At 34.8% G+C, this 21,146-nt stretch overlaps 3 protein-coding genes across 4 annotated transcripts in view; 2 read left to right on the top strand and 1 right to left on the bottom strand.

Moving 5' to 3' along the window:
- LOC126971636 (acyl-CoA Delta-9 desaturase-like) overlaps positions 1 to 15,330 on the top strand; it is a 56,919-nt gene extending 41,589 nt beyond the window's left edge. For both annotated transcript variants that reach the window (XM_050818000.1, XM_050817999.1), the window contains exons 5-7: positions 6,617 to 6,802; positions 9,225 to 9,394; positions 11,564 to 15,330. In XM_050818000.1, coding sequence (XP_050673957.1) covers positions 6,617 to 6,802; positions 9,225 to 9,394; positions 11,564 to 11,655 — 448 coding nt within the window. In that variant the 3' untranslated portion in view covers positions 11,656 to 15,330. The remainder of the gene's footprint in view (positions 1 to 6,616; positions 6,803 to 9,224; positions 9,395 to 11,563) is intronic.
- Positions 15,331 to 16,249: 919 nt separating this feature from the next.
- Positions 16,250 to 18,383, top strand: LOC126971661 (uncharacterized). The gene is made up of 2 exons (XM_050818043.1): positions 16,250 to 16,576; positions 17,657 to 18,383. Exons 1-2 carry the CDS (start codon positions 16,250 to 16,252, stop codon positions 18,263 to 18,265), a joined length of 936 nt encoding a protein of 311 aa, XP_050674000.1. The 3' UTR covers positions 18,266 to 18,383.
- On the bottom strand, positions 16,369 to 19,021 carry LOC126971626 (putative nuclease HARBI1). The gene is made up of 2 exons (XM_050817986.1): positions 18,399 to 19,021; positions 16,369 to 17,408 (listed from the first exon to the last, which is right to left on the bottom strand). Exons 1-2 carry the CDS (start codon positions 18,804 to 18,806, stop codon positions 16,599 to 16,601), a joined length of 1,218 nt encoding a protein of 405 aa, XP_050673943.1. The 5' UTR covers positions 18,807 to 19,021; the 3' UTR covers positions 16,369 to 16,598.
- Between the last annotated feature and the right edge of the window lie 2,125 nt (positions 19,022 to 21,146).

The following is a 21,146-nucleotide window of genomic DNA, read 5'->3' as shown; positions in this document are numbered from 1 at the left end:
TTTAATTTTTTTGACATTTTTTTTTAAATTTGTTTGATTATGAGTCAGCATTAAAAAATTCATATAACTTCAAATTTTCACCCATCTACGATCAACAGTTATGTTTGTATAGCGATTTTAATATCGGCAATATAACGTTTGCTGTGTCAGCTAGTATTATATAAAAAAAAACTGAGCTATTTAGCTTTAGGTAAATAAGTCAACCCTAATGTCGTCAAAAGAGGTAAGAGAATAAAAATGTTAGTAGCGTTGCGCGATGTGAATTATACCTTATTGTGTGACCGCAAGAGTCCCTATTTCTCTAATTGATTTTGCGGAGTGAGACTCCCGTACTTGTATTATTATATATCCTTTGGTTTGGGGCAATAGGCCTTCACAAGTATTCTCCACAAAGATATATCTCTTGCTTTCCTCATCCAAGTCGCTCCAGCAACCTTTTGAATATCATCCTCCCATCTTCGATGCTGTCTACCTTTATTTCTGTAAAAAAAAAGGGAAATAAGCGTAGACTCGTATCGTAAAAGGAAATCAAATAGACGACGCTGCATTATTACTCATTAATATTTGTGGTGTTCTAATTAGTACACGATAAGTTTTAATTAGTGACCGACACGTTCAGGAACAACTGCTGAGGAAAACACGTCATTGTTAATGTAGCTCAGACCTAATTATGTAATCATTGTAAATATACTAACAATTATGGTTCATAAACGATTGCGTCATACAAGTCCAGAAGGTGTGCATGTAAGAATCATTTTAAATAAATCTCAGTGCAATATGCTTGATTGAACAGCTAGCTAGTGATGATATAGTGCATGCGATGTTTGGCTAATTCACTTTTCCTCTAATTTGGCTAATAATCTGGTATTATAACTATTATATATATATATATATATATATATATATATATATTATATTGATAATAATCGACTACGATTTGCAGACAACTGGGCTAACACTAACGGCCGTTCCCAATATAATATCTACAGATAGAGATAAATTACTACTTTCTACCATAGTAGGCATATCCTACTACGCCTACTATGAGTAATTAGTTGTCAATAATCTGAAGCTGCCCCAATATTTATTTATTTATTTAATAGGTAGTGTACAACAGAATTACAACAAATACATAATAAAAAAAATAAACTATCAGCTAAATACAAGGTAGGCTGCAACTCCACGAGGATGTGTACTCAGCATGTTTAGCATAAATTAATAACTATGCAAATACAACAGTAATAGCGATTTTAAAACTAACTTGAGGTAATGTAGTATTATAAAAGAAAAAGATAGAGAGAATATACATTTGGACAAATAGAAGTGAATAATTATGGTAGTTATATTAAGATGCTTTTTTAAAAGTTTAAACTAATTAAGGAATTTATATAAACTAGATTTCCATTTACAAACAGATGAACTGTGGATGTCAGGTACTTCACTGATTTCGAGTAGTAGTGCATTGTATTGACGACAAATTCTATAGATAGGGTTATGGAAGGACACGTTATTATTGCAGAACGGAATGATAAAAGGCTGTTCATGTCTTGAAGACCGATTGGGAACTCTTAGATGAATATTCGACAAGAGGGAAGTAGAAATTGTGCCATCCAGTATTTTGTATAAAGTCGTTAGGCCATGCAATTTGCGACGACTCTCGAGGCTCAGTAACTTGAAGTGAGATAGCCTTTCCTCATATGTAGTCAGCTCCCTTTTTAGACCAAACCTAATCGTCAATACGCGAAGAAGACGTCATTGAATAGACTCAAGCATATCAGTATATGTATTATATTGAGGTGACCAGACAATGGAGGCGTACTCGATTTGGCTCAGGATTAGCGACTTATAGAGTAACAATAAACTATTTGGTAACTTGAATTCTTTAGTAGCTCTGCATATGAAGCCAGATAGCTTATTACATTTCTTGGCTATTTCTTCATAGTGATATTTAAAAGTTAGTTTCGAGTCAAAAGCAATACCTAGATCCCGTAAAACAAACTTTCGCTCAAGGTATATTATCAATTTTATAGTCAAACAAAATTGGGTTTTTAATGCGAGTGAAAGATATAATGGAGCATTTTTTTATACTAAAACTCATACTATTAGCACTACACTAATCGAGTAGAGTATCAAGATCCAATTGTAGATCAATACAGTCACTAACAGTTTTAATTCGACTAAAAATTTTAAGGTCATCCGCATAAAGCAGGGAAACATTTCTTAGCCTAGGGATCAGATCATTAATATATATAATAAACATCAATGGGCCGAGATGGGATCCCTGAGGAACGCCGGATATTATAGAGACTCGTCGTGAGTAGAATCCCTTTAGAGTTACTAATTGACTACGATTGGATATATAAGATTTTATCCAACGTAAGAGGCAACCATGCAGACCCATAGTCTCCAATTTACAGGCCAAAATTCTATGATTTACTCTATCAAAAGCCTTTTGGAAGTCAGTATAGATAGAGTCAACTTGACCATGATCGTTGAAAGCTCTACAAATAAATTCCGTATACTCCATCAAGTTACTGGCGGTTGACCTCCCTTTAAAGAAACCGTGTTGCTTCTGAGTGATATGCGGGATAAAGTGGTGGTATAGGTGGTCGTAAACTAAGGACTCTAATATTTTGGCATAACTGGATAAGATGCTTATAGGCCTATAATTAGTACAGTCGCTAGGGTCACCCGATTTGTGTATTGGTATAATGTGTGCTTCTTTCCAAGCATGAGGAAAAACACCAGTTTGTATAGATTTGTTAAAAATCAAGTAAAGAGGGTCTATCAGAGCCTCTGAGCAATGCTTAATAAAGTAGGGAGGAATGCCATCTGGCCCAGCTCCTTTGTTAGGATCCAATGCATTGAGTTTCTTTAAAATATCCTCTTTAGATATGTGCACTGAAAATAGAGGATAATTAATAGTAGGCTGACTTGATAAAGAATCGTTCATGTGCCTATCTGGTTCAAAAACTGATGAAAAATACTCGGAGAAGAGTTCGGCTGCGGCGTCACCACCAGTTGCAATTTTGTCACCAAACTTAATGGTCTCTTTTAATATAAGAAAAGAATAGTTTGGTTGAATTATTAAGCGACTCTTCCACACTTAAAAGAAATTAGTTATAACAAGCCTTAATCAGAGCCTTGGACCTAGAGCGTAATAACCGAAACTCGTCGAAGTATTTTTTATGGATACGATTTTTCTCTTCTATACAGGCTTTCAAAGATTCTGAAAACCAAATAAGATAGTTCAATCGACCTATTCGCTTATATTTTGTGTTTCTTTTTATTGTGTCGTTAAGTATTTCATAAAAATATTTAACACTCAAGTTGACATCACTATGGCTTAAAATACTGTCCCATGTGTTATTATTGAATTGTTGTATACAACTTTTTGTGTCACATTTACGAAAGTTAGGCACCATAATAGATTTGTTTTGTATATTTTTAATATTGGATTCAATAGACACATCGATCTCAATGGCTGGGTGGTGTCGGTCGGGCACACATAATGGGGAACTCTTAGATAAAGATACGTCTGTCAGATCTGTCACAAAAAGGTCAAGAGTACGATTATTTGAATTGCGAACATAATTATATTGCGACAGGCCACCCACCTCCAGTAGATCAATAAGTAGCGAAGATTTGGTATCGTAGGCTTTACTAGGGCACAGACGAGGAATGGAAATGTTATCGCACGACCATGTAATACCAGGCACATTAAAATCACCGAGAATAATAGTTTTAGAATTGTTTAGATTTAAAAGCGTATTACAACAATTATCATAAAAAGTGCGACATTGAGTGACATTCAGATCTGGAGGTAAGTATACAAGGTATATTTAAGTTAAATCCACGAGGTCCTCGGTTCTCTCGTACTGTTATCCATATATCCTCTAATGAGCTTTCAAGTTCGGGATGTCTAATTGCAAATAGATTTTTCTTAAGTGCTAACAGAACGCCCCCACCGGATTGCTTTGACAAACAAGTAGATTCGCGGTCTTTATAATACGGTATACCTGTCATCCACAAATTCACTATTAGAGAAAGAGCTATCTAGGTTTGTTTCGCATAAACAGATAATATCATAATTCTCAATTAGGATATTTACCCTTTAAGTCATTCATATCGCCTGAATTGAAACGCGTGAATTGCAATTTCCATACAAACTTCTATCGCTGGTAAGCTATACGTCCTCCCATTGCCAGACAGCGTGTACGGATAAGATGAGTTACCGTCGATAAGTTTATTGGGACAGAAAAGTCAAAGATAATTATTTTTATCTCAAGTAGGCCACAACCGGAGATAGACTGAATATTGGGAACGGCCGTAAAAGGATAACTCATTCGTATTTAACCTTAAAATTTAGTTAAAAACAACAAGAAAGAAAGAAAGAAAGCATACGCAATGGCTTTAAATATTCTCACAGTACACAACCTGATACAATTTATTGTCTTTTTCAAAAATGAATGTAGAACTTTGAGTTTGAGTACCTACGCGATGAACGTATAGATTTCGCAGTCAGATCTAGCACTATTACCACGACTTCGGAAAAGTCTAATTTTAATGAAAAGAAGTAGCAACTATATTTGCAGTTTCAGCATTTTACATTAAATTTTAATACAATGTGTGTAAAGTAATGTACCAAAATCACTTAAACGTTAGGAAAAAAAAACTCAAACAGTACAGAAGTTGTATCAAGAATATCGCAAATGTAGTTTGTCTAGGTAATAATTGTTCGTTTCTTGAGTTTTGTCTAAGAAATAATATATAAATTTATGTACAAGTACAGAAGTATCTACCTACATTTTTATTCGCCAAGAAGTTGCCTCTCTTTCTATCGCGTGACTCTTTCCTCTTCTGACGACATTAGGGTTGTTTTCTTTACCTAAAACTGTACCTACCTAATATAAGGTCAACTTATAAAATAGTTCAGTTTTTTATAATATTAATAGGTATGTTATAGATATTTTAATTCAATATTCTTTCGTTGTCAAACCTACATTAGTTGCACATAGTGCATGCGTTGGAAGACCACGACGTAGTTTGCGAGAGCGAGAGTGCCCGACTTCTTCGCAATAATTCGCACAAGAATTGCTTCTTTTTGGGATCGAATGAGACGCTCTAGCAACGGAATTCTGATGACTGTCTGTAACAATGTATATAATAACGATATTTTCAAAAGATGGATGGACATCCATCATGATAAAAATAGAAAATAAGCTAATATAATTAAATTTTTTGTATGATTAGTTAATTGGTTGTAGTGGTAATTTAATTGTAATATTGATTTTAATTTGTATTTTCTATGGGTTATGCCTGAAATAAATGATTATTATTATTATTATAGTCAAACCTACTTAGTAAATAAATAGGTAGCTATCATGAATGGTAATTTCATTATAATAATAATAATTTTTAATAAGATTGTTTTAGTGTCTTTAGGAAGCTTAATAAAATAATTTTACATCACAGTGACCTTTAATATGTCTTGCATTTTTTGTGTTTCCCTGTTTTTAAATGATTCCACCTTCGCACGACACGCCACAAGTCAGGATATCATCCCCACCATCTGGATGTATGGCGCGATGCGGTTTCCAAGGAGCTTTCTCCCTCGTACTACAAAACTGTGGAATGAGCTTCCTTGTGCGGTGTTTCCGGGACGATATGACATGGGTACCTTCAAAAAAAGCGCGTACACCTTCCTTAAAGACCGGCAACGCTCTTGTGATTCCTCTGGTGTTGCAAGAGAATGTGGGCGGCGGTGATCACTTAACACCAGGTGACCCGTACGCTCGTTTGTCCTCCTATTCCATAAAAAAAAAGATCAGTCGGAACGCTGAAGTAGGTGATGAACCAAGCCCGCGCGTGCGTCACTACTCACTCGTGACTTCCTCACTGAATAGCCTCTCTGTAGAGGCCGCCGCGCGTACTTACTATTTCGATACCTACACGGGGCGTGAGACAGGCCTGATGTCAAGTTACCCAAAATTCATTATTATTGCTAAAATTTTATTTAAGAACCTATGTTCTTGAAGTTAGAATGACATTAAAACACATTTAACACGATAATGAGATTCATTGTTAAAATGTTTGGCGAATGATAATTGTAATAGACAGAGCATTACCAGTGGGATCTAGCCGGCTCCTTTGCACAGGATGCCGGCTAGATTATGGGTACACCACAACGGCGCCTATTTCTGCCGTGAAGCAGTAATGTGTAAGCATTACTGTGTTTCGGTCTGAAGGGCGCCGTAGCTAGTGAAATTACTGGGCAAATGAGACTTAACAACTTATGTCTCAAGGTGACGAGCACAGTTGTAGTGCCGCTCAGAATTTTTGGGTCTTTCAAGAATCCTGAGCGGCATTGCATTGTATTGGGCAGGCGTATCAATTACCATCAGGTGAACGTCCGGCTCATCTCGCCCCTTATTTACATAAAAAAAGAGCGTGCGTACCATCGTCTTGCTTATTTCGTCACTTTAGATATAAAAAAAAAGTTTAATTTTTTCATTCACACTCTCATTAATATAGCATCCGCTAGTGATAAGGTTAAACACGTACTGATAATGAATGGGTTGAACTACAAGAATAAATGTTTTTTTTTTAATTTCAGCTTCTTCATTCCACTATTCTTACTCCTCAACATTTTAATTCCGATCACAATTCCGATGTATTTCTGGGGAGAGAGTTTTGTGAACAGTTTCGTGGTCAGTTTCGTCACCCGGTTTACCATTATGCTCAACATCGCATACAGCGTCAACAGCTTCGCTCATCTCTGGGGAAATAAACCTTATGACAGGTAAATGTTTTAGTATTTTTTTTATATATTTATAAGAAACTAGAGTATTTATGCTTCGATCAGGTCAAATATGTATTGTAAAAGATGAAATGTAACGCAGGAAAACATCAAGAAAAATAAGGGCACAAAATTCATAAGTAATAGCGATTTAGTTAGGGGGTTCAACAAAAAGATTTAGCTTAAGTAGCTTTTAGCAACACTAAATTTATTTTTAGATAAAGTCGCTTTTGACCATAATACGCATGGAATATGTTTTTAGTAAACTTTAAACTACTTTCTTAAAAAACTCTTCATTGTGCATACCTAAAATTCCTGTACTGCACCAACTACGGCTTCATATCTTCGAATGTCTGTCCTTTCAAATCATCCTTCAACCTTTAAAATAAGTCAGAAATCACTGCTGGCTTGATCAGGTGAATATGGAGGATGCTAAAGTATTTTGAAGCCTGAATCTCGGATTGCAGCCATAGCAACGGCAGCCTGTCAGACATAGTCGGGGATTATCTTGATAGAACAAAAAAATCTTTGCTAGTTTTACACAAATTTTACTATGCAGTTTTTTTTTTTGGTTAGAGGCAGTAAAAGTAGGTTGATATATTCATCCATGACCACTTTTTCGCTGTAATTTTATTTCGGGATCATATTAGTTAAGACCACGTTCATCCATGGTTATAAATCGAGCTAAAAAGCGTTCAGGATCTGATAGTACAAAAAAGCTAGAAAAATGATCAGTCGCATTTATTTTTCCGTGTACTCTGCCAGTCCAAATCTTTGTTTCTACGTCAATAAAATGTCATGTGACACAACGTTCTACTAAAATAATTGTTTCATATTTTTTAACCATTTGTTTTGGTGACGACCATTTGCGACTCGAGCGAGATTAATCTTAGGTGGTTTAAATTATTATTTATTAACTTGTTCCGTAACGAAATTTTTAGCACAGATACATAATAACTCCACGCAATTCAATTTTACCCATTTTCAACAACAAGCAATGGCAAACTGAAAACAAAAGACTTCCATTTCTACAAAGTAAAAGATATTCTACCAAAAAGAAATTCTATAAAAGTAATTACAGGCAGGCACATAAGTGAATTTGTCAGAAACTGTCATAACCATAATGCTAACACCAGGAACAGACATAAACTGATGATGCCTACTACTCGGCTAAGTCAAGTTAGTAAGTCTTTTGTGGGACGATGTATATGCTTTTACAATAAGATCCCAGAAAATGTTCAAAACAAAAGTATTACGTTATTCAAAAGAATTGTTAAAAAACGTTTGTGTGGTAAGGGTTACTATAACATAAATGGCTTTCTTAATGATACCATAGATTGGGAATGGAGTGACCGCCCTCAGGCTATTAAATAATAAGTTTAATTGTACAATATTACTTTGTAGACATATTTATTCGATGAAAAAAAAAGCCCGCTGAGTTTGTTGCGCCCATTCTTCTCAGGTCTGAGGCATTCATGTTGGAATGGGTGGTAGTATTTTGACTTTCAATAAGTGATGTCACATCCTATTTTGAATACAAATATTTGAATTTGAATTTACTTTCTTTTGGTTACAAGGAGTCTGCACCTCATTCTTACCTTACTTGAACCTGCAGGACAAAAAACGACGAATATTTGAATATTCCGTCATTAAGTTCTCGTGTAATTTTTTTTTATTTGTAATGAAGAGTGCCAATTCAATAAGATATAATTATATAACGTCTCATTGGTAATGAACTTTGCTCGATGCTTTTTTTGGATAGCTTTGTTGATTGAACCTTACGATAAGGCAGTAAGTTTTGATTTGTATCAATGTATCTATGCAACCTATTCGTTTAATAATATAATAAAAAAAATTCTGAAAAAGAGATGAGATGAGATGGATTTTCTCACCTGATGGTAAATGATACGCCCTGCCTCTTACATAAGGATTCTTTAAATCCCGAATTTCTATACATGACCATTTTTTGATTGCGCTCGCTTTATACTAGCCCATAATAATGCTTTACGGCTCCCCTCAAACTAAAACACGTCATGAGTATCTCATTATTTATTTTATTATATTTTACCAGTGGGAGGCTCCTTTGCACCGGATGCCGGCTAGATTATGGGTATCAAAACGGCGCCTATTTCTACCGTGAAGTAGTAATGTGTATGCATTATTGTGTTTCGGTCTGAAGGGCGCCGTAGCTAGTGAAATTACTGGGCAAATGAGACTTGACATCTTATGTTTCAAGGTGACGAGCGCATTTGTAGTGCCGCTCAGAATTTATTGGTTTTTCAATAATCCTGAGCGGCACTGCATTGTAATGGGCAAGGCGTAAAAAACATGTACGTGTGGCTGTCCCTTCCCCACTACTCTCATATTATTCGTAGTAAATAATTCTAAAATTATATTATTAATCCTAAGGCTGTCTTTTTAACAGATTTATAAAGTCTGCGGAGAATAAATTAGTAAGCCTGGCTGCTCTGGGCGAGGGCTGGCACAACTATCACCATGTCTTCCCCTGGGACTACAGGACTTCAGAGCTCGGTAGAATAAACATTTCCACAACATTCATCGATTTCTTCGCAAAGCTGGGATGGGCATACGACCGTAAGTAAATGTTTCTTAATACCTTTTGACTTTTCTTTGCAGATAACTCCGTAGTTACTTAGCACAACACGTGCCTGTATATGTGGCTATACCTCTTATCCATTGGTAATGTAGCCCTCACACGAGGGATCGTTGTACAATAAAACATTCTTCTTCTTTTAATACGTATATTCTTTTACTATATTTTATATATATCATGTAATCTTAACTTTATTTTATATCTATATATATAAAAATGAATTGCTGTTCGTTAGTCTCGCTAAAACTCGAGAACAGCTGGACCGATTTGGCTAATTTTGGTCTTGAATAATTTTGGAAGTCCAGGGAAGGTTTAAAAGGTGAATAAATATGAAAGTGTTCGGAATTGAATAAAAACAACAATTTTGTTTTTCCTTTGATATGTCCCCCGTCGGCCGATATTTGTTTTGTATGGACATATTTTCTATGAGAGAATTTATTGACACACGGTTTGGCAGTTCTACTGTAAAACAATTTCATTACAACAACAGGGAGCATATTTTACGAAATAATTCTTGATGTTATGATATATTATTGACAAATTCATAAAAACATTATTTTATTTATTACTAGCTAATACCCCGCGACGTCGTTCGCGTACGTATTTTTACACCTTGGGTTACATTACTGGACTTTTAGTAGGGATCCCTAATTTTTTTGAAAATGTTATATAGCCTATAACACTCGGGGATAATGTAGCTTCCCAACAGTGAAAGAATTATTCAAATCGGTTCACTAGTTGCGGAGCCTATTCAATGCAAACAAACAAACAATAAAATCTTTCCTTTTTATAATATTAGTAATATACAGAACAACGTCTGTCGGGTCAACTAGTAAAATATAAGCCGAGGGCTGACCGTTCTTACTTTACTTCATTCTTCATCTCTTAAACTGTCTTATTTGATTGTCTTCTCATCCGCGTCAATATTTAAATTTAGTATAAAATATTATTCTTTAACTTTACGGCCAACCATACAACAATGAGTTCTTATATACGGGTAAGAACTCCTTGTTACAGTAATTGTTCTGTGAAGTTTTGCAAATATTTTGTCTCAGAAGTTTTAGTATTTCCTGTAGTTTTAATGACTGGCTCGTTAATGGCACCTTAAAGGTCACACTCAAGTTTCAGCTTGAAAATGTCCCGGATGCTAAATCAAAAATTTCAACTAGGCTTATCGATATTGTGATCACAAAGCTACAAATACACAACATACTTGCCTACGCTGACATAAAAAACTGTTAACACCCGGGTATTAAATGAGAATGGTAAACCATATTTCCACCACTTACCACTTTAATACCACAATCGCAATATCATAATACTATAATCTCTCTTGATGTGAAACATTAAAATAAATTCAGATAAAGACGATTTCAGTAAAAAAACGGTGTGAACAATAAAAAAAGGCGAGAATTATAATACGAAATAAAACTATTTTACTATTCTACATACATAAAATACTAACATATAAATTTTACATTATGGTGTATTTACTCTAGTAAATTTTGATTGATCCCAAAATGTTTCCCTAAAGACATTTTATCGATGTAAATAGTGACGGCCTTCTCCATAAGATCCATAGGATAGATAGATTTATATATCCATCCATAGAACGCAAACCCTGAGTGTGACTTATTCGCGGATTAATGGACCTTAATACGATTTAGAATGCCTGAAGTACTGTGAGCGAGATGAATGTCTGAATGAAATTGGTATAACAGTTAAAAAAAATAAATCTTCTACACATACATATAAATAAAATTAGAGAGTCTGTTTGTAATATTGAAGTAATCATTTTTTACTACATATATATATTATACGGTACATACACCAATATAACATTTTTTCAATTTTTCTGTCTGCCTGTCTGCTAATATCTGAAATGGCTGGACCGATTTTGACGGGAATTTATTGGCGGGTAGCTAATGTGATTATTGGTAACTTTATACATTTATACTAGAAAAATTCTTTTATTTTAGAAAAATAAATCGATGTTGCAATGTCCAAGAAACGGTCAAACTCTTAAAATATTTTATATAGCAAAACAACGTGTGCCGGGTCAGCTAGTAAATAATAAATGTTGTCTCTTTTACTATTTTAACGTTACCTATACCTAATGATGATCGTAATGTGTAAAATAATGTTTTCAGTGAAAGCAGCAACTAACTCAATGATCAAAAATCGCGCAGCTAAAAGTGGTGACGGATCTTACCATCCATCCGAAGAACCCTATCCAAATTGAAGGATTTAAGAAACGCATTCTCAATGAAGAAAAACCCAACAAGTCTCTATTAGTAGTTGCATATAGAAAAATGAAGTAAGCATTGCTTAAATATGTCTGTACGTTGTTAACTGTGTATTGTTTTTATTTCAATGCTAAAGTGTATTAATTGTTTTAAATATTAAAAGTTTTGAAAATTTATTGAATTAGGCGTTACTATAGGAAATCCATAATTATACAAATGATTTATGTTTTCTTTAGTGTTAATTCCGCCAATATTTGTTTTTAAAACAATTCGACACGTGTTTCGCCTCTACACGAGGCATCCTCAGGACGTGTTGTCTCGCCAAAATCTGGCACGAGACTCCGATATTTGTTTTAAAAACAATTCGACACGTGTTTCGCCTCTACACGAGCATCATCAGGACGTGTTATCTCGCCAATGAGTCTAAAGAAAACTTAAATCATTTGTATAATTAAAAGTTTTGTTAAATTTATTGTAAAATCTATGAATATTATAATGTTGTTTACATATAACTTTTCCATGCATTCGTTTTCCTGTATCATGATGCTTCTTTTTTTAAATTTTAATATTGAATTAATTTCGATATAAAAAACTGATTGAGCACGGGAAAACGATTGCTGTCAATGTTAACACAACCATGGATGTTGATATTTATTATGTAAAGAATTTACTCGGCGTTGGCAGAAACAATTTAAATTTTAATGGTATATTTTTGACTGATTTTACCTTCAATTTTGAGATGCTTGGAAAGCTTTTTGTATGGGTATTTTTTAGAAGGCACATATTGTACAACTAACATTCAATTTATACATATATAAATAGAATCAGATTTATATCATTTTCCATACCATTATAAGTGCTTTGACCAGTCTTCCGTAACTTTTGAAAAGTTAAAGTTGTCAAGAAATGTCCGACAGCGTTATCTTGTTGAAGAACAGCATTGCTTCGAAGCCGATTTACCGAACATTCCCTGAGTTTCTTGGCCAACATAGATCAACATACCATATTGCGTTCACAATCCTTTAATCCTGAAGAAAATACACCCATCCTGCATATTTGCTTTATCTTTAACCTCTAAAAATACTAAAGACAGACAATGATTGTTCTTCATCAAACTTTGCTATAATTATCAGCACAACTCCACACGTAGTCGTTTCTGCTTTTCCATCAAATCATGTGGTATCGATTGCGTGTTGAACTGCTTCCGAACTCACATGTTTTTCTTTATCTGGACTAAGTCTAATATCCGAAAGAGTTTGGTAATAACTGTTTACTACATCAGCCTCAATTTATTGACGTAGGGTATCAATCAGTTTCGGTCACCTAAGTCTCTGGTCAACTTTCGTGTATGTATAATATAATAAGTTTACGCTTATGTTTAAAGAGGCATGCATGTGCATTTGACATTATCATCAAATACAAATTGGAGACTGAAAAATCGTGAGACATCAGCTAACATCGTAGTTGCTATTTTCGTTTTTTTTACTAATGGCCACTTCCAGAAACTTTCAGGATGCTCCATTTAATTTCTGGCTTAGAGAGTCTGTAACGCGAAGGCTACCGTTGTCTCTCAACCAGGAGGCTCTAGTTTGATCCTCGCTTTTCCTTCTTTCTCGTCAGCAATGCTTTTGTGATAACTCAAGTGTTATAAGAAAGAACCTTTGTTAGTATTTTACTAGCCTTTTTCATATTTTATTTACTTGCCAAGTTTTTGAGATTTTTAAAAGTACAACAATGTACAATTTATATTATTTATATTTTATATCAGTCTCAACTAAAATCGAACCATGACTCCGCTGTAAATGTGAATCGATGAAGAAGCTCGTAGTGGAGTTATTCGCGCGCTAGCGATTCGACTCGTCACGGCGCGGCATGTCGCAATTCAACGCAGTTTCATAGTTTAATTTATATACAACGTGAATTTGTGCGATTCGATTCGAGTTAGTGGATGCGATCCATCTTACAATCATATTTTCTCGCAAAGTGGCTACCGCGCTATGACAGTAAGATTGAGTTAAAGAAATACGTTAAATACTATTTAACTGTGTTATTTAAAAAATTTCTTATTATGATCTTTGGACGCCATTTTAATGTCCAGAAAATATGTCCTCCGATTCCCTTAGAAGTAAATTATATTATCCAATCTAGGTCTCTCCGAAACCCATAAGGGGATTTTTCTCTAAAATAATATGAAGTACCTAATTTCTTGTGATATATTTACCTATTTTACATAATTCTAAACCACGGGACCAATAAATACAAAACCACAATTGTCGCCAGTTTATCAATTATCCAGCCAGTTTATTAATTATCAGTAGTTAATATCACCTACTGAAATAATATTAATTACTACAATCATATACATATTGATACTAAGTTAAAGGATATATATATATAATCTTATATATCTCTACTCTGAAAACCAAATGCAAGAGATATTTCTATACTTACCCCAATAAACCCACTATATATATAATTACAAATGATTTCGCTGCTTTACACAAATTCCTCTATCCTATAAAGTATATTTTGACGTATCTACATCTTTAGATTTACGAGAGCATACTCAGATTGCCTATGATCTTGAATATTGAACGAAATTTATGCTCCCACATGCTCTTTGACAATCAGATATTATTTCTGTACATTCAGTCATCAAGCTCTTTGACTTGCCTAACATCACCAACATTGGGAGGCTCCTTTGCACAGGATGCCGGCTAGATTATGGGTACCACAACAGCGCCTATTTCTGCCGTGAAGAAATAATGTGTAAACATTATTGTGTTTCGGTATGAAGGGCGCCGTAGCTAGTAAATTTACTGATAAAATGAGACTTAGCATCTTATGTCTCAAGGTGACGAGCGCAATAATTGTAGTGCCGCTCAGAATTTTTTGGGGTTTTCAAGAATCCTGAGCGACACTGCATTGTAATGGGCAGGGCGTTGCAAATACCATTAGCTGAACATCCTGTTTGTCTTGTCCGGTATTTTCATAAATTAAAAAAAAATATCACCTTCATGGATATAAAAAAATTTAATGTGTAACAATCTTGTCTTAATATAATAATACAGGTAGCCTATAATCTTTAATTTTTAGATGTTTTTAGATCATATCTTCCTGTAATTTGTGTAAATTATTCATTTAAGTAAAACACTTTTTAAAGTATTAAAAAGGCCCTTAAAAACGTGATCTGGAAGGTCTTGTAGCGTCGGGTTTTTTGCGAAAATCTAATGTTAAAACACAGTTACAATAACACGCATTTTAAACCTTTTAAAAGTGTTTTATTTTAATGTATACAATAATTATAGCCTTAAATAGTCTCCAGGAATTTGCTTATTGAAATTAATTCCGTATTTTTATAATAATAACTTCAACCAAAGAATATTCCACCTACCTCTATAACTTATATTATTACAGAAATATTTAATTTATATTCTTACAAAATGTCCTAACCTTTCAGTTATAAAATAAAATATAAAGTTATTATCGCAACAAATGTAAAACACGGTTATTGTTTTGTTAAATTTTATTAATTTAATGTTTCAAACTGTTGATTTAGCTTTAAGTATTAATATACTATTTATTTATTAGTATAAGTTTTAATATGAAGTACAAAGGTTAGTTGAATTACCGTATGTAAGTAAGAATAATATAACCAGTTGCAATAACTGAGGAGAGATGAGGAGATAACTTATAAAGATAAATGTATAAAAAGTAAAGCGGATTAAGTAATTACAACATACAATATTCGAATTTATCTTTTTATTATTATCAAATATCCAGTGGAATCACAGAATCGTTGCCAGCCTTTAAGGATGGTGTACGCGCTTTTTTTGAAGGTATCCATGTCGTATCGTTCCGGAAACACCGCACATGGAAGCTCATTCCACAGCTTTGTAGTACGTGGAAGAAAGCTCCTTGAAAACCGCACTGTGGAGGACCGCCACACATCCAGATGGTGGGAATGATATCCTAATTTGTGGCGTGTCGTGCGAAGGTGGAATTCGTTTGCGTTTCATATATTGTTTCTCCAAACACCCGCGAAGATGAAGACAAACTTGTGTTAACATGAAGCGAACAAAATCTATAATCAACAAATATTTAAAACATGTATAGGAAAGATATATAAGTTTTATGCATATTTTTCTACCTGTACCTTCGTTGATTGTTAATTTTATTGTTAATAATATCGTTTAGTTTAAAAACTGTTATACTACTACACTTATATTACTATATTATTATTGATTTTATACTTTTCTCGAGTAAGATTTAGAAGTAAAGTTAATGTATTATTATGGTGCTCCCACATTGCCGTTAGAAAATGTTTAATAACGTTAGTAAACATTTGTTAGCAAACATTTAATCACAAATAAATTTTCATGTTAGAAAATGTTTAGTAATGTTAGTAAAATGTGTTATCTTTTGTTTGTAAACATTTTATAAGGGTGATGGCGGGATAGGCGGTGCGGTGCGGTGGGGGTTAGAGTACGCAGGTCGCTGCGCGTGGTGTCTCGCTTGTCAGTTCCTTTGTGTCAGCGTGCATCGCTGTGCGTGTGTATTAGTGGTTGCGCGTGCGCCAAGCAATAAAATATGTCCGGTAATTGGAATAACGATGATGTTTACAAACTGATTGAAATGTTTCAAGCAAGAGAAGTACTATGGAACACGATGTCAGAGAGCTACAAAGACCGAAATAAAAAACACGATGCTTGGATGGAAATTGCCAGTGAATTTAATATGGATAAAAAAGTAATTGAAAAAAAGATTCGATCACTCGTAGGTCAATTTAACCGAGAATGTAAATCTAATAAATCTGGTGCAGGAGCTAATGAGTCAAGTAAATGGTTTGCATTTAAAAAACTCATGTTCCTTAAAGGCAAAAATATTCCAAGTTTAACTGTCGATGGAGGGTTGCAGGTGAGTTTTATTTTAACGTCTTTTAATAATATTTAGATGCCCAGTCCAAAAACCCTTCATTTGAAAAATATTCTGCGAATTCTTTTCTTATTTCTTTCCCATCATCTGTCAGGGATTCACATGCTTCAAGTGGTGTTAATTGCTGCTGTTCTAATCTCCATTGTCCATCGATACGTGTACCAGTTACTATGTCATCTCCATCATAGTATTGAGATGGAGCGTAAATCATGCTCGATTCAGTTTTTCTTATAAAATTATGCAGTAGCACGCATGTCATAATTAAAGTAGTAGTTTTTTCTGGATCTAATAATATTGTAGTTCGTAAAACTCTAAATCTGGCTGACAAAATCCCAAATGCGTTCTCTACTGTTCTCCTCGCACGACTCAGTCTATAACTGAAGATTCTTTCCTTAGAATTGCTATCCTGTGGTCCTGGAAAAGGTTTTAATAAGTGTTTTTGTAAAGGGAACGCATCATCTGTTACGAACACATAAGGAAGAGGTTTGTTTCTGCCTGGTAGTGAGCTGTCACTGGGTATTTTTAAACTATTGTCGTTAATTTTATTTCGAAATTTTGTGTTTGCGAAAACTCCGCCATCACTTATGCGTCCTTGGCAGCCAATATTCACGTACAGAAAGTTGTATTCTGCGTCCACTATCGCTAAAAGTACAACGCTGTAAAATCCTTTATAGTTGTAATATTCACTGCCGCTATCAATTGGCTTTTGTATGGCTACGTGCTTTCCATCGATACTTCCTAAGCAATTTGGGAAATTCCATTTTTCTTCAAATGAATTTGCCACGTGTAGCCACTCTTGAGGTGTTGTTGGTATCTGGAACAAAAATAGAAGATTAAGAAATAGGCGCGAAAAATAAATTTATAACTCGTTATTCTAACAAATTTTATTGGATATTTTTATTAAGTATGAAATATTAATAGAATACACTATAAAAAAATATGATTTCAGTTAAGGGTTGTTAAGTAATAGAAAAAGAAAATCGCGGTTATAGATTTTTTTACAATTTTAGCTAATTTGACGCGCCTATAACTTGAAATTATCGTTTAGTTCTATTCTTTCAGGGTAACGAAGAAAACAGAATTGCTTCAGAAAACACTCTCAGTTTGAACGAAACAGGAAATACTGTCACTGATGAAACTACGGGCACGCCTTTCGCCACCCCAAAACCATTTCGGAAAAGAAGACGGCCTGAAGTAGAACAAGATCCAACACAACAAGAAGCTGTAAATATTTTACAAAGAATGTACGAATCTAGAAAAAGCAGGGATGAAAATGACGCATTTGGAGAGTATGTCTCGATGAAACTGAAACAAATAAAAAACAGTCATGCTAAGAATACTGCTCAACATCACATTAACAATATTTTGTACAATGCGACAATGGGACAATATGATTTTCCAACAACCTTTACAGACCCAACCGCTAGTAGTTCCTGGGGATACAACTCTGAACCAAATCTATCCACTTTTTCGGAAAATAATGCTGACTGTAGCTCGAGAGGATACTACACCGCACCGAGTCCCTCGGCTTCATTTGAAACCAGTTCTTCGGATAACTCCAGGACACATACTCGTACCAGCGCAAGAACACAGAGTCCGTCTAATTTATCGGAATCAAGCCAAGATTCGACCCAATCATTAAACGATTTGTTGGAATCAATCAAAAATTAAAAAATACATGTTTGGTTTGTTAAGTATTAAAAAAATTATTAGTAAGGTAAGATAGGTACCTACCTAAAGTATGATTAGATTAGATCATATTAAAAGTAAATAAAAAAATAATTAAAAATGTTGTTTGACTTACCTGTATGTATTCCTTTAAAACCTCATTGAGAGCCTCGCACACTTCTGGTACGATAATAGATATCACTTGGTCTGACAACTTGAACACATTTCCAAGACTTTTATAACTGCTACCAGTTGCCAAAAATCTTAACGTTACCGCAAGTCTTTCCGTCACACTTACAGATTTTCTAAATGTAGTGTCTCGTTTGCCTATTTTTGCCCCAATTAAATTTTGTAGATATTCAAATTCGGAACTGTTCATTCTTATAAAATCTTTTAAGCAACCATCAATACCTAAATCCTTGAGATAGTCTGTGGCACTATATTTTCCTCTAGCTTTTAGCGTTTGGCGCATCCAATAAGAGCGCTTTTTCTTCTTTTTTAAACAAAAAATAAAAGCTATTCCAATGAGCAAATCTTCTTCCATTTTCGTGTAGACGTCCTCAGCCCTCAGAAGGCGAAACCAAACTGCGAGCCAATACTAGATGTTATAAAATGTTTAAACATTTTCCATCAATGTAGGAGCACTTATAACATGTAACAGTTTCTAACAAAGTGCAACAATTGTTAACATTTGTTAGTAAATGTTTTGGTGTTATAAAATGTTTACAAACATTTTATAACGGCAATGTGGGAGCACCATTAGATGTTTTTAAAATGTTTTGTTGCTACGTCAATAAAGTTCATTATAAAATTGTTTGTGTATTATTTAACAATAGTAAAGGCTGGTTTGAAGACTTTTTATGGTCTCCTATACGAGAACCATGCGTTTTTAACAAAATATAAAGTAGAAAAAATAAGAAATAAATATAGTTTCTGCACAAATTAAATTTTATGAAAACTGTCTTGTGGCGTTACGCTTAGTGTGAATTTAACTACTTTTTTGTGGAAGGAACATACGGGTCACCTAATGTTAATTGCTCACCACAACCCACGTTTTAACTTCACCACCAAAGGAATTGAACAAATTCAATAAGTGATGTCAGATCTTATTTCGAATAAAAATATTTGAATTTTGAATTTGAATCCCAGAAACGTTGTCGAACATTTAGGAAGGTGAACGCGCTTTCTTTACCGCGTACTCTCTGTAATAAATGCCGTTGAAGACACATAATGACGCGACCCTACATCCTACGTTTCCGTCTCTACGCAACCCCAGAATTTACTGGGGCGCACCAGAGATTAGAGAAATACTCCATTATATGTGACTAGAATCTTAAAGTATTACCTTGTATTATTTATGACGCCCTAGATCACCTAGGAATAGGCAAATTCTGAAGATTTCGCGACCGATAATTCCGCTAGAAGCGAGGAATTATCTAATAGGAATATAGGGTTATAAAAATTGTTGTATCAGATAAAATATGGTATTTGTAGGTAGTTAACGCGCAAGCTTATCTTCTGGGGATCAAATTGAACAAGGTTTATTCAGCGACCTTCTCAAGAAAACTGCCGTCACTGGTCACGATTTCCCGAGAAATAGAAAAATATCGGCTATCTCCTACAGAGATCCTCATCTCATATGTAGCCTTAGGGAGTTTCGATCTTGAAGGGCTTTGGGTTTGAGCAATATTCGACAGCAACGAACTATCTATGACGGCAATCAATTTGCACATTAAAACATCGATAAAAGCTCCTTGTACACGGTCTTATGTGTTAGAATTTAAATATACCAAAAAATCGCTAGTACATCAACCATGATGAAAGGCCGTATGATCGGTCGATGATGAAACTCTTAATTATTAATTCCATTACTTTGAAGATCAAGGAGACAATAGCAATAGGCCTGTGATAAGCCCTATTCGAACTGTCACTTCTTTTTGAGATCGGATGGTCTACGATTGACTTTTTACTAAAAAATGGATCAGTCGTAAATCCTACTACTCCGCAGCTGAATATCTAAGTGATCCGACAGCCTGGGACTAGATTATGATTATTTTATAGCAACAGCAATGACAGTACAATATTGTATATTTCATTAAAAAGAGCGCAAATCAAGAATGCTGGGAGAGTTTCTTGTACCGCTTCTACTCTCTCAGAGCGCGATTTGTTTCCAAAACGGTAGTAGTATCAAGTATATTAGAAATGAAATCAAAAAGAATTCTAAAGGAATCAATTTTGAGAATATAAATGCCTTTTTATGCCTTCCATAAACCTAGGACTACGAATTTAGAGTACGTGTGCCGGAATAAACTCGTTCGCACCAGTGTCAACTCAGTGGCACACGTTCTGTGGAATGGAAATTTCTGGATCACTTGGCGTTGCGTAGAGACGTCGCTTCATTGTGTGTCTTCTACCGCATTTATCACGGGGAGTGTTCCGAAGAGCTGTTCAACCTGATTCCTGCCGCCGAATTTCACCTACGCACGACACGCCACAAGTTACGATATCATCCCCACCATCTGGATGTGTGGCGGTCCTCCACAGTGCGGTTTTCAAGGAGCTTTCTTCCTCGTACCACGAAGCTGTGGAATGAGCTTCCTTGTGCGGTGTTTCCGGGACGATACGACATGGGTACCTTCAAGAAAAGCGTGTACACCTTCCTTAAAGGCTGGCAACGCTCTTGTGATTCCTCTGGTGTTGCAGGAGAGTGTGGGCGGCGGTGATCACTTAACACCAGGTACGCTCGTTTGTCCTCCTATTCCATAAAAAAAAAAAAAAAAAATGGAAGAAATGCCATCCGGCCACCTCTACTTCATAACCAAAAAAAATTGAGCCCTCCCAACAGTTTTATGTCTGAACTGGTACACTCCTGAATAGATAATAG

The sequence above is a fragment of the Leptidea sinapis genome, chromosome 24, assembly GCF_905404315.1.
Source record: "Leptidea sinapis chromosome 24, ilLepSina1.1, whole genome shotgun sequence".
Classification (NCBI taxonomy): domain Eukaryota; kingdom Metazoa; phylum Arthropoda; class Insecta; order Lepidoptera; family Pieridae; genus Leptidea; species Leptidea sinapis.
Note: the sequence above shows the minus strand (reverse complement) of the source record. Positions and strands in the feature narration are given on the sequence as shown.

Excerpts from the sequence above, each read along its gene's own strand:
- LOC126971661 (XM_050818043.1), top strand. The coding sequence starts at position 16,250 with ATGTCCGGTAATTGGAATAACGATGATGTTTACAAACTGATTGAAATG. Across the intron at positions 16,577-17,656 it reads CTGTCGATGGAGGGTTGCAG|GGTAACGAAGAAAACAGAAT; the intron begins GTGAGTTTTATT and ends CTATTCTTTCAG.
- LOC126971626 (XM_050817986.1), bottom strand. The coding sequence starts at position 18,806 with ATGGAAGAAGATTTGCTCATTGGAATAGCTTTTATTTTTTGTTTAAAA. Across the intron at positions 17,409-18,398 it reads TTTTAAAGGAATACATACAG|ATACCAACAACACCTCAAGA; the intron begins GTAAGTCAAACA and ends TTTTTGTTCCAG.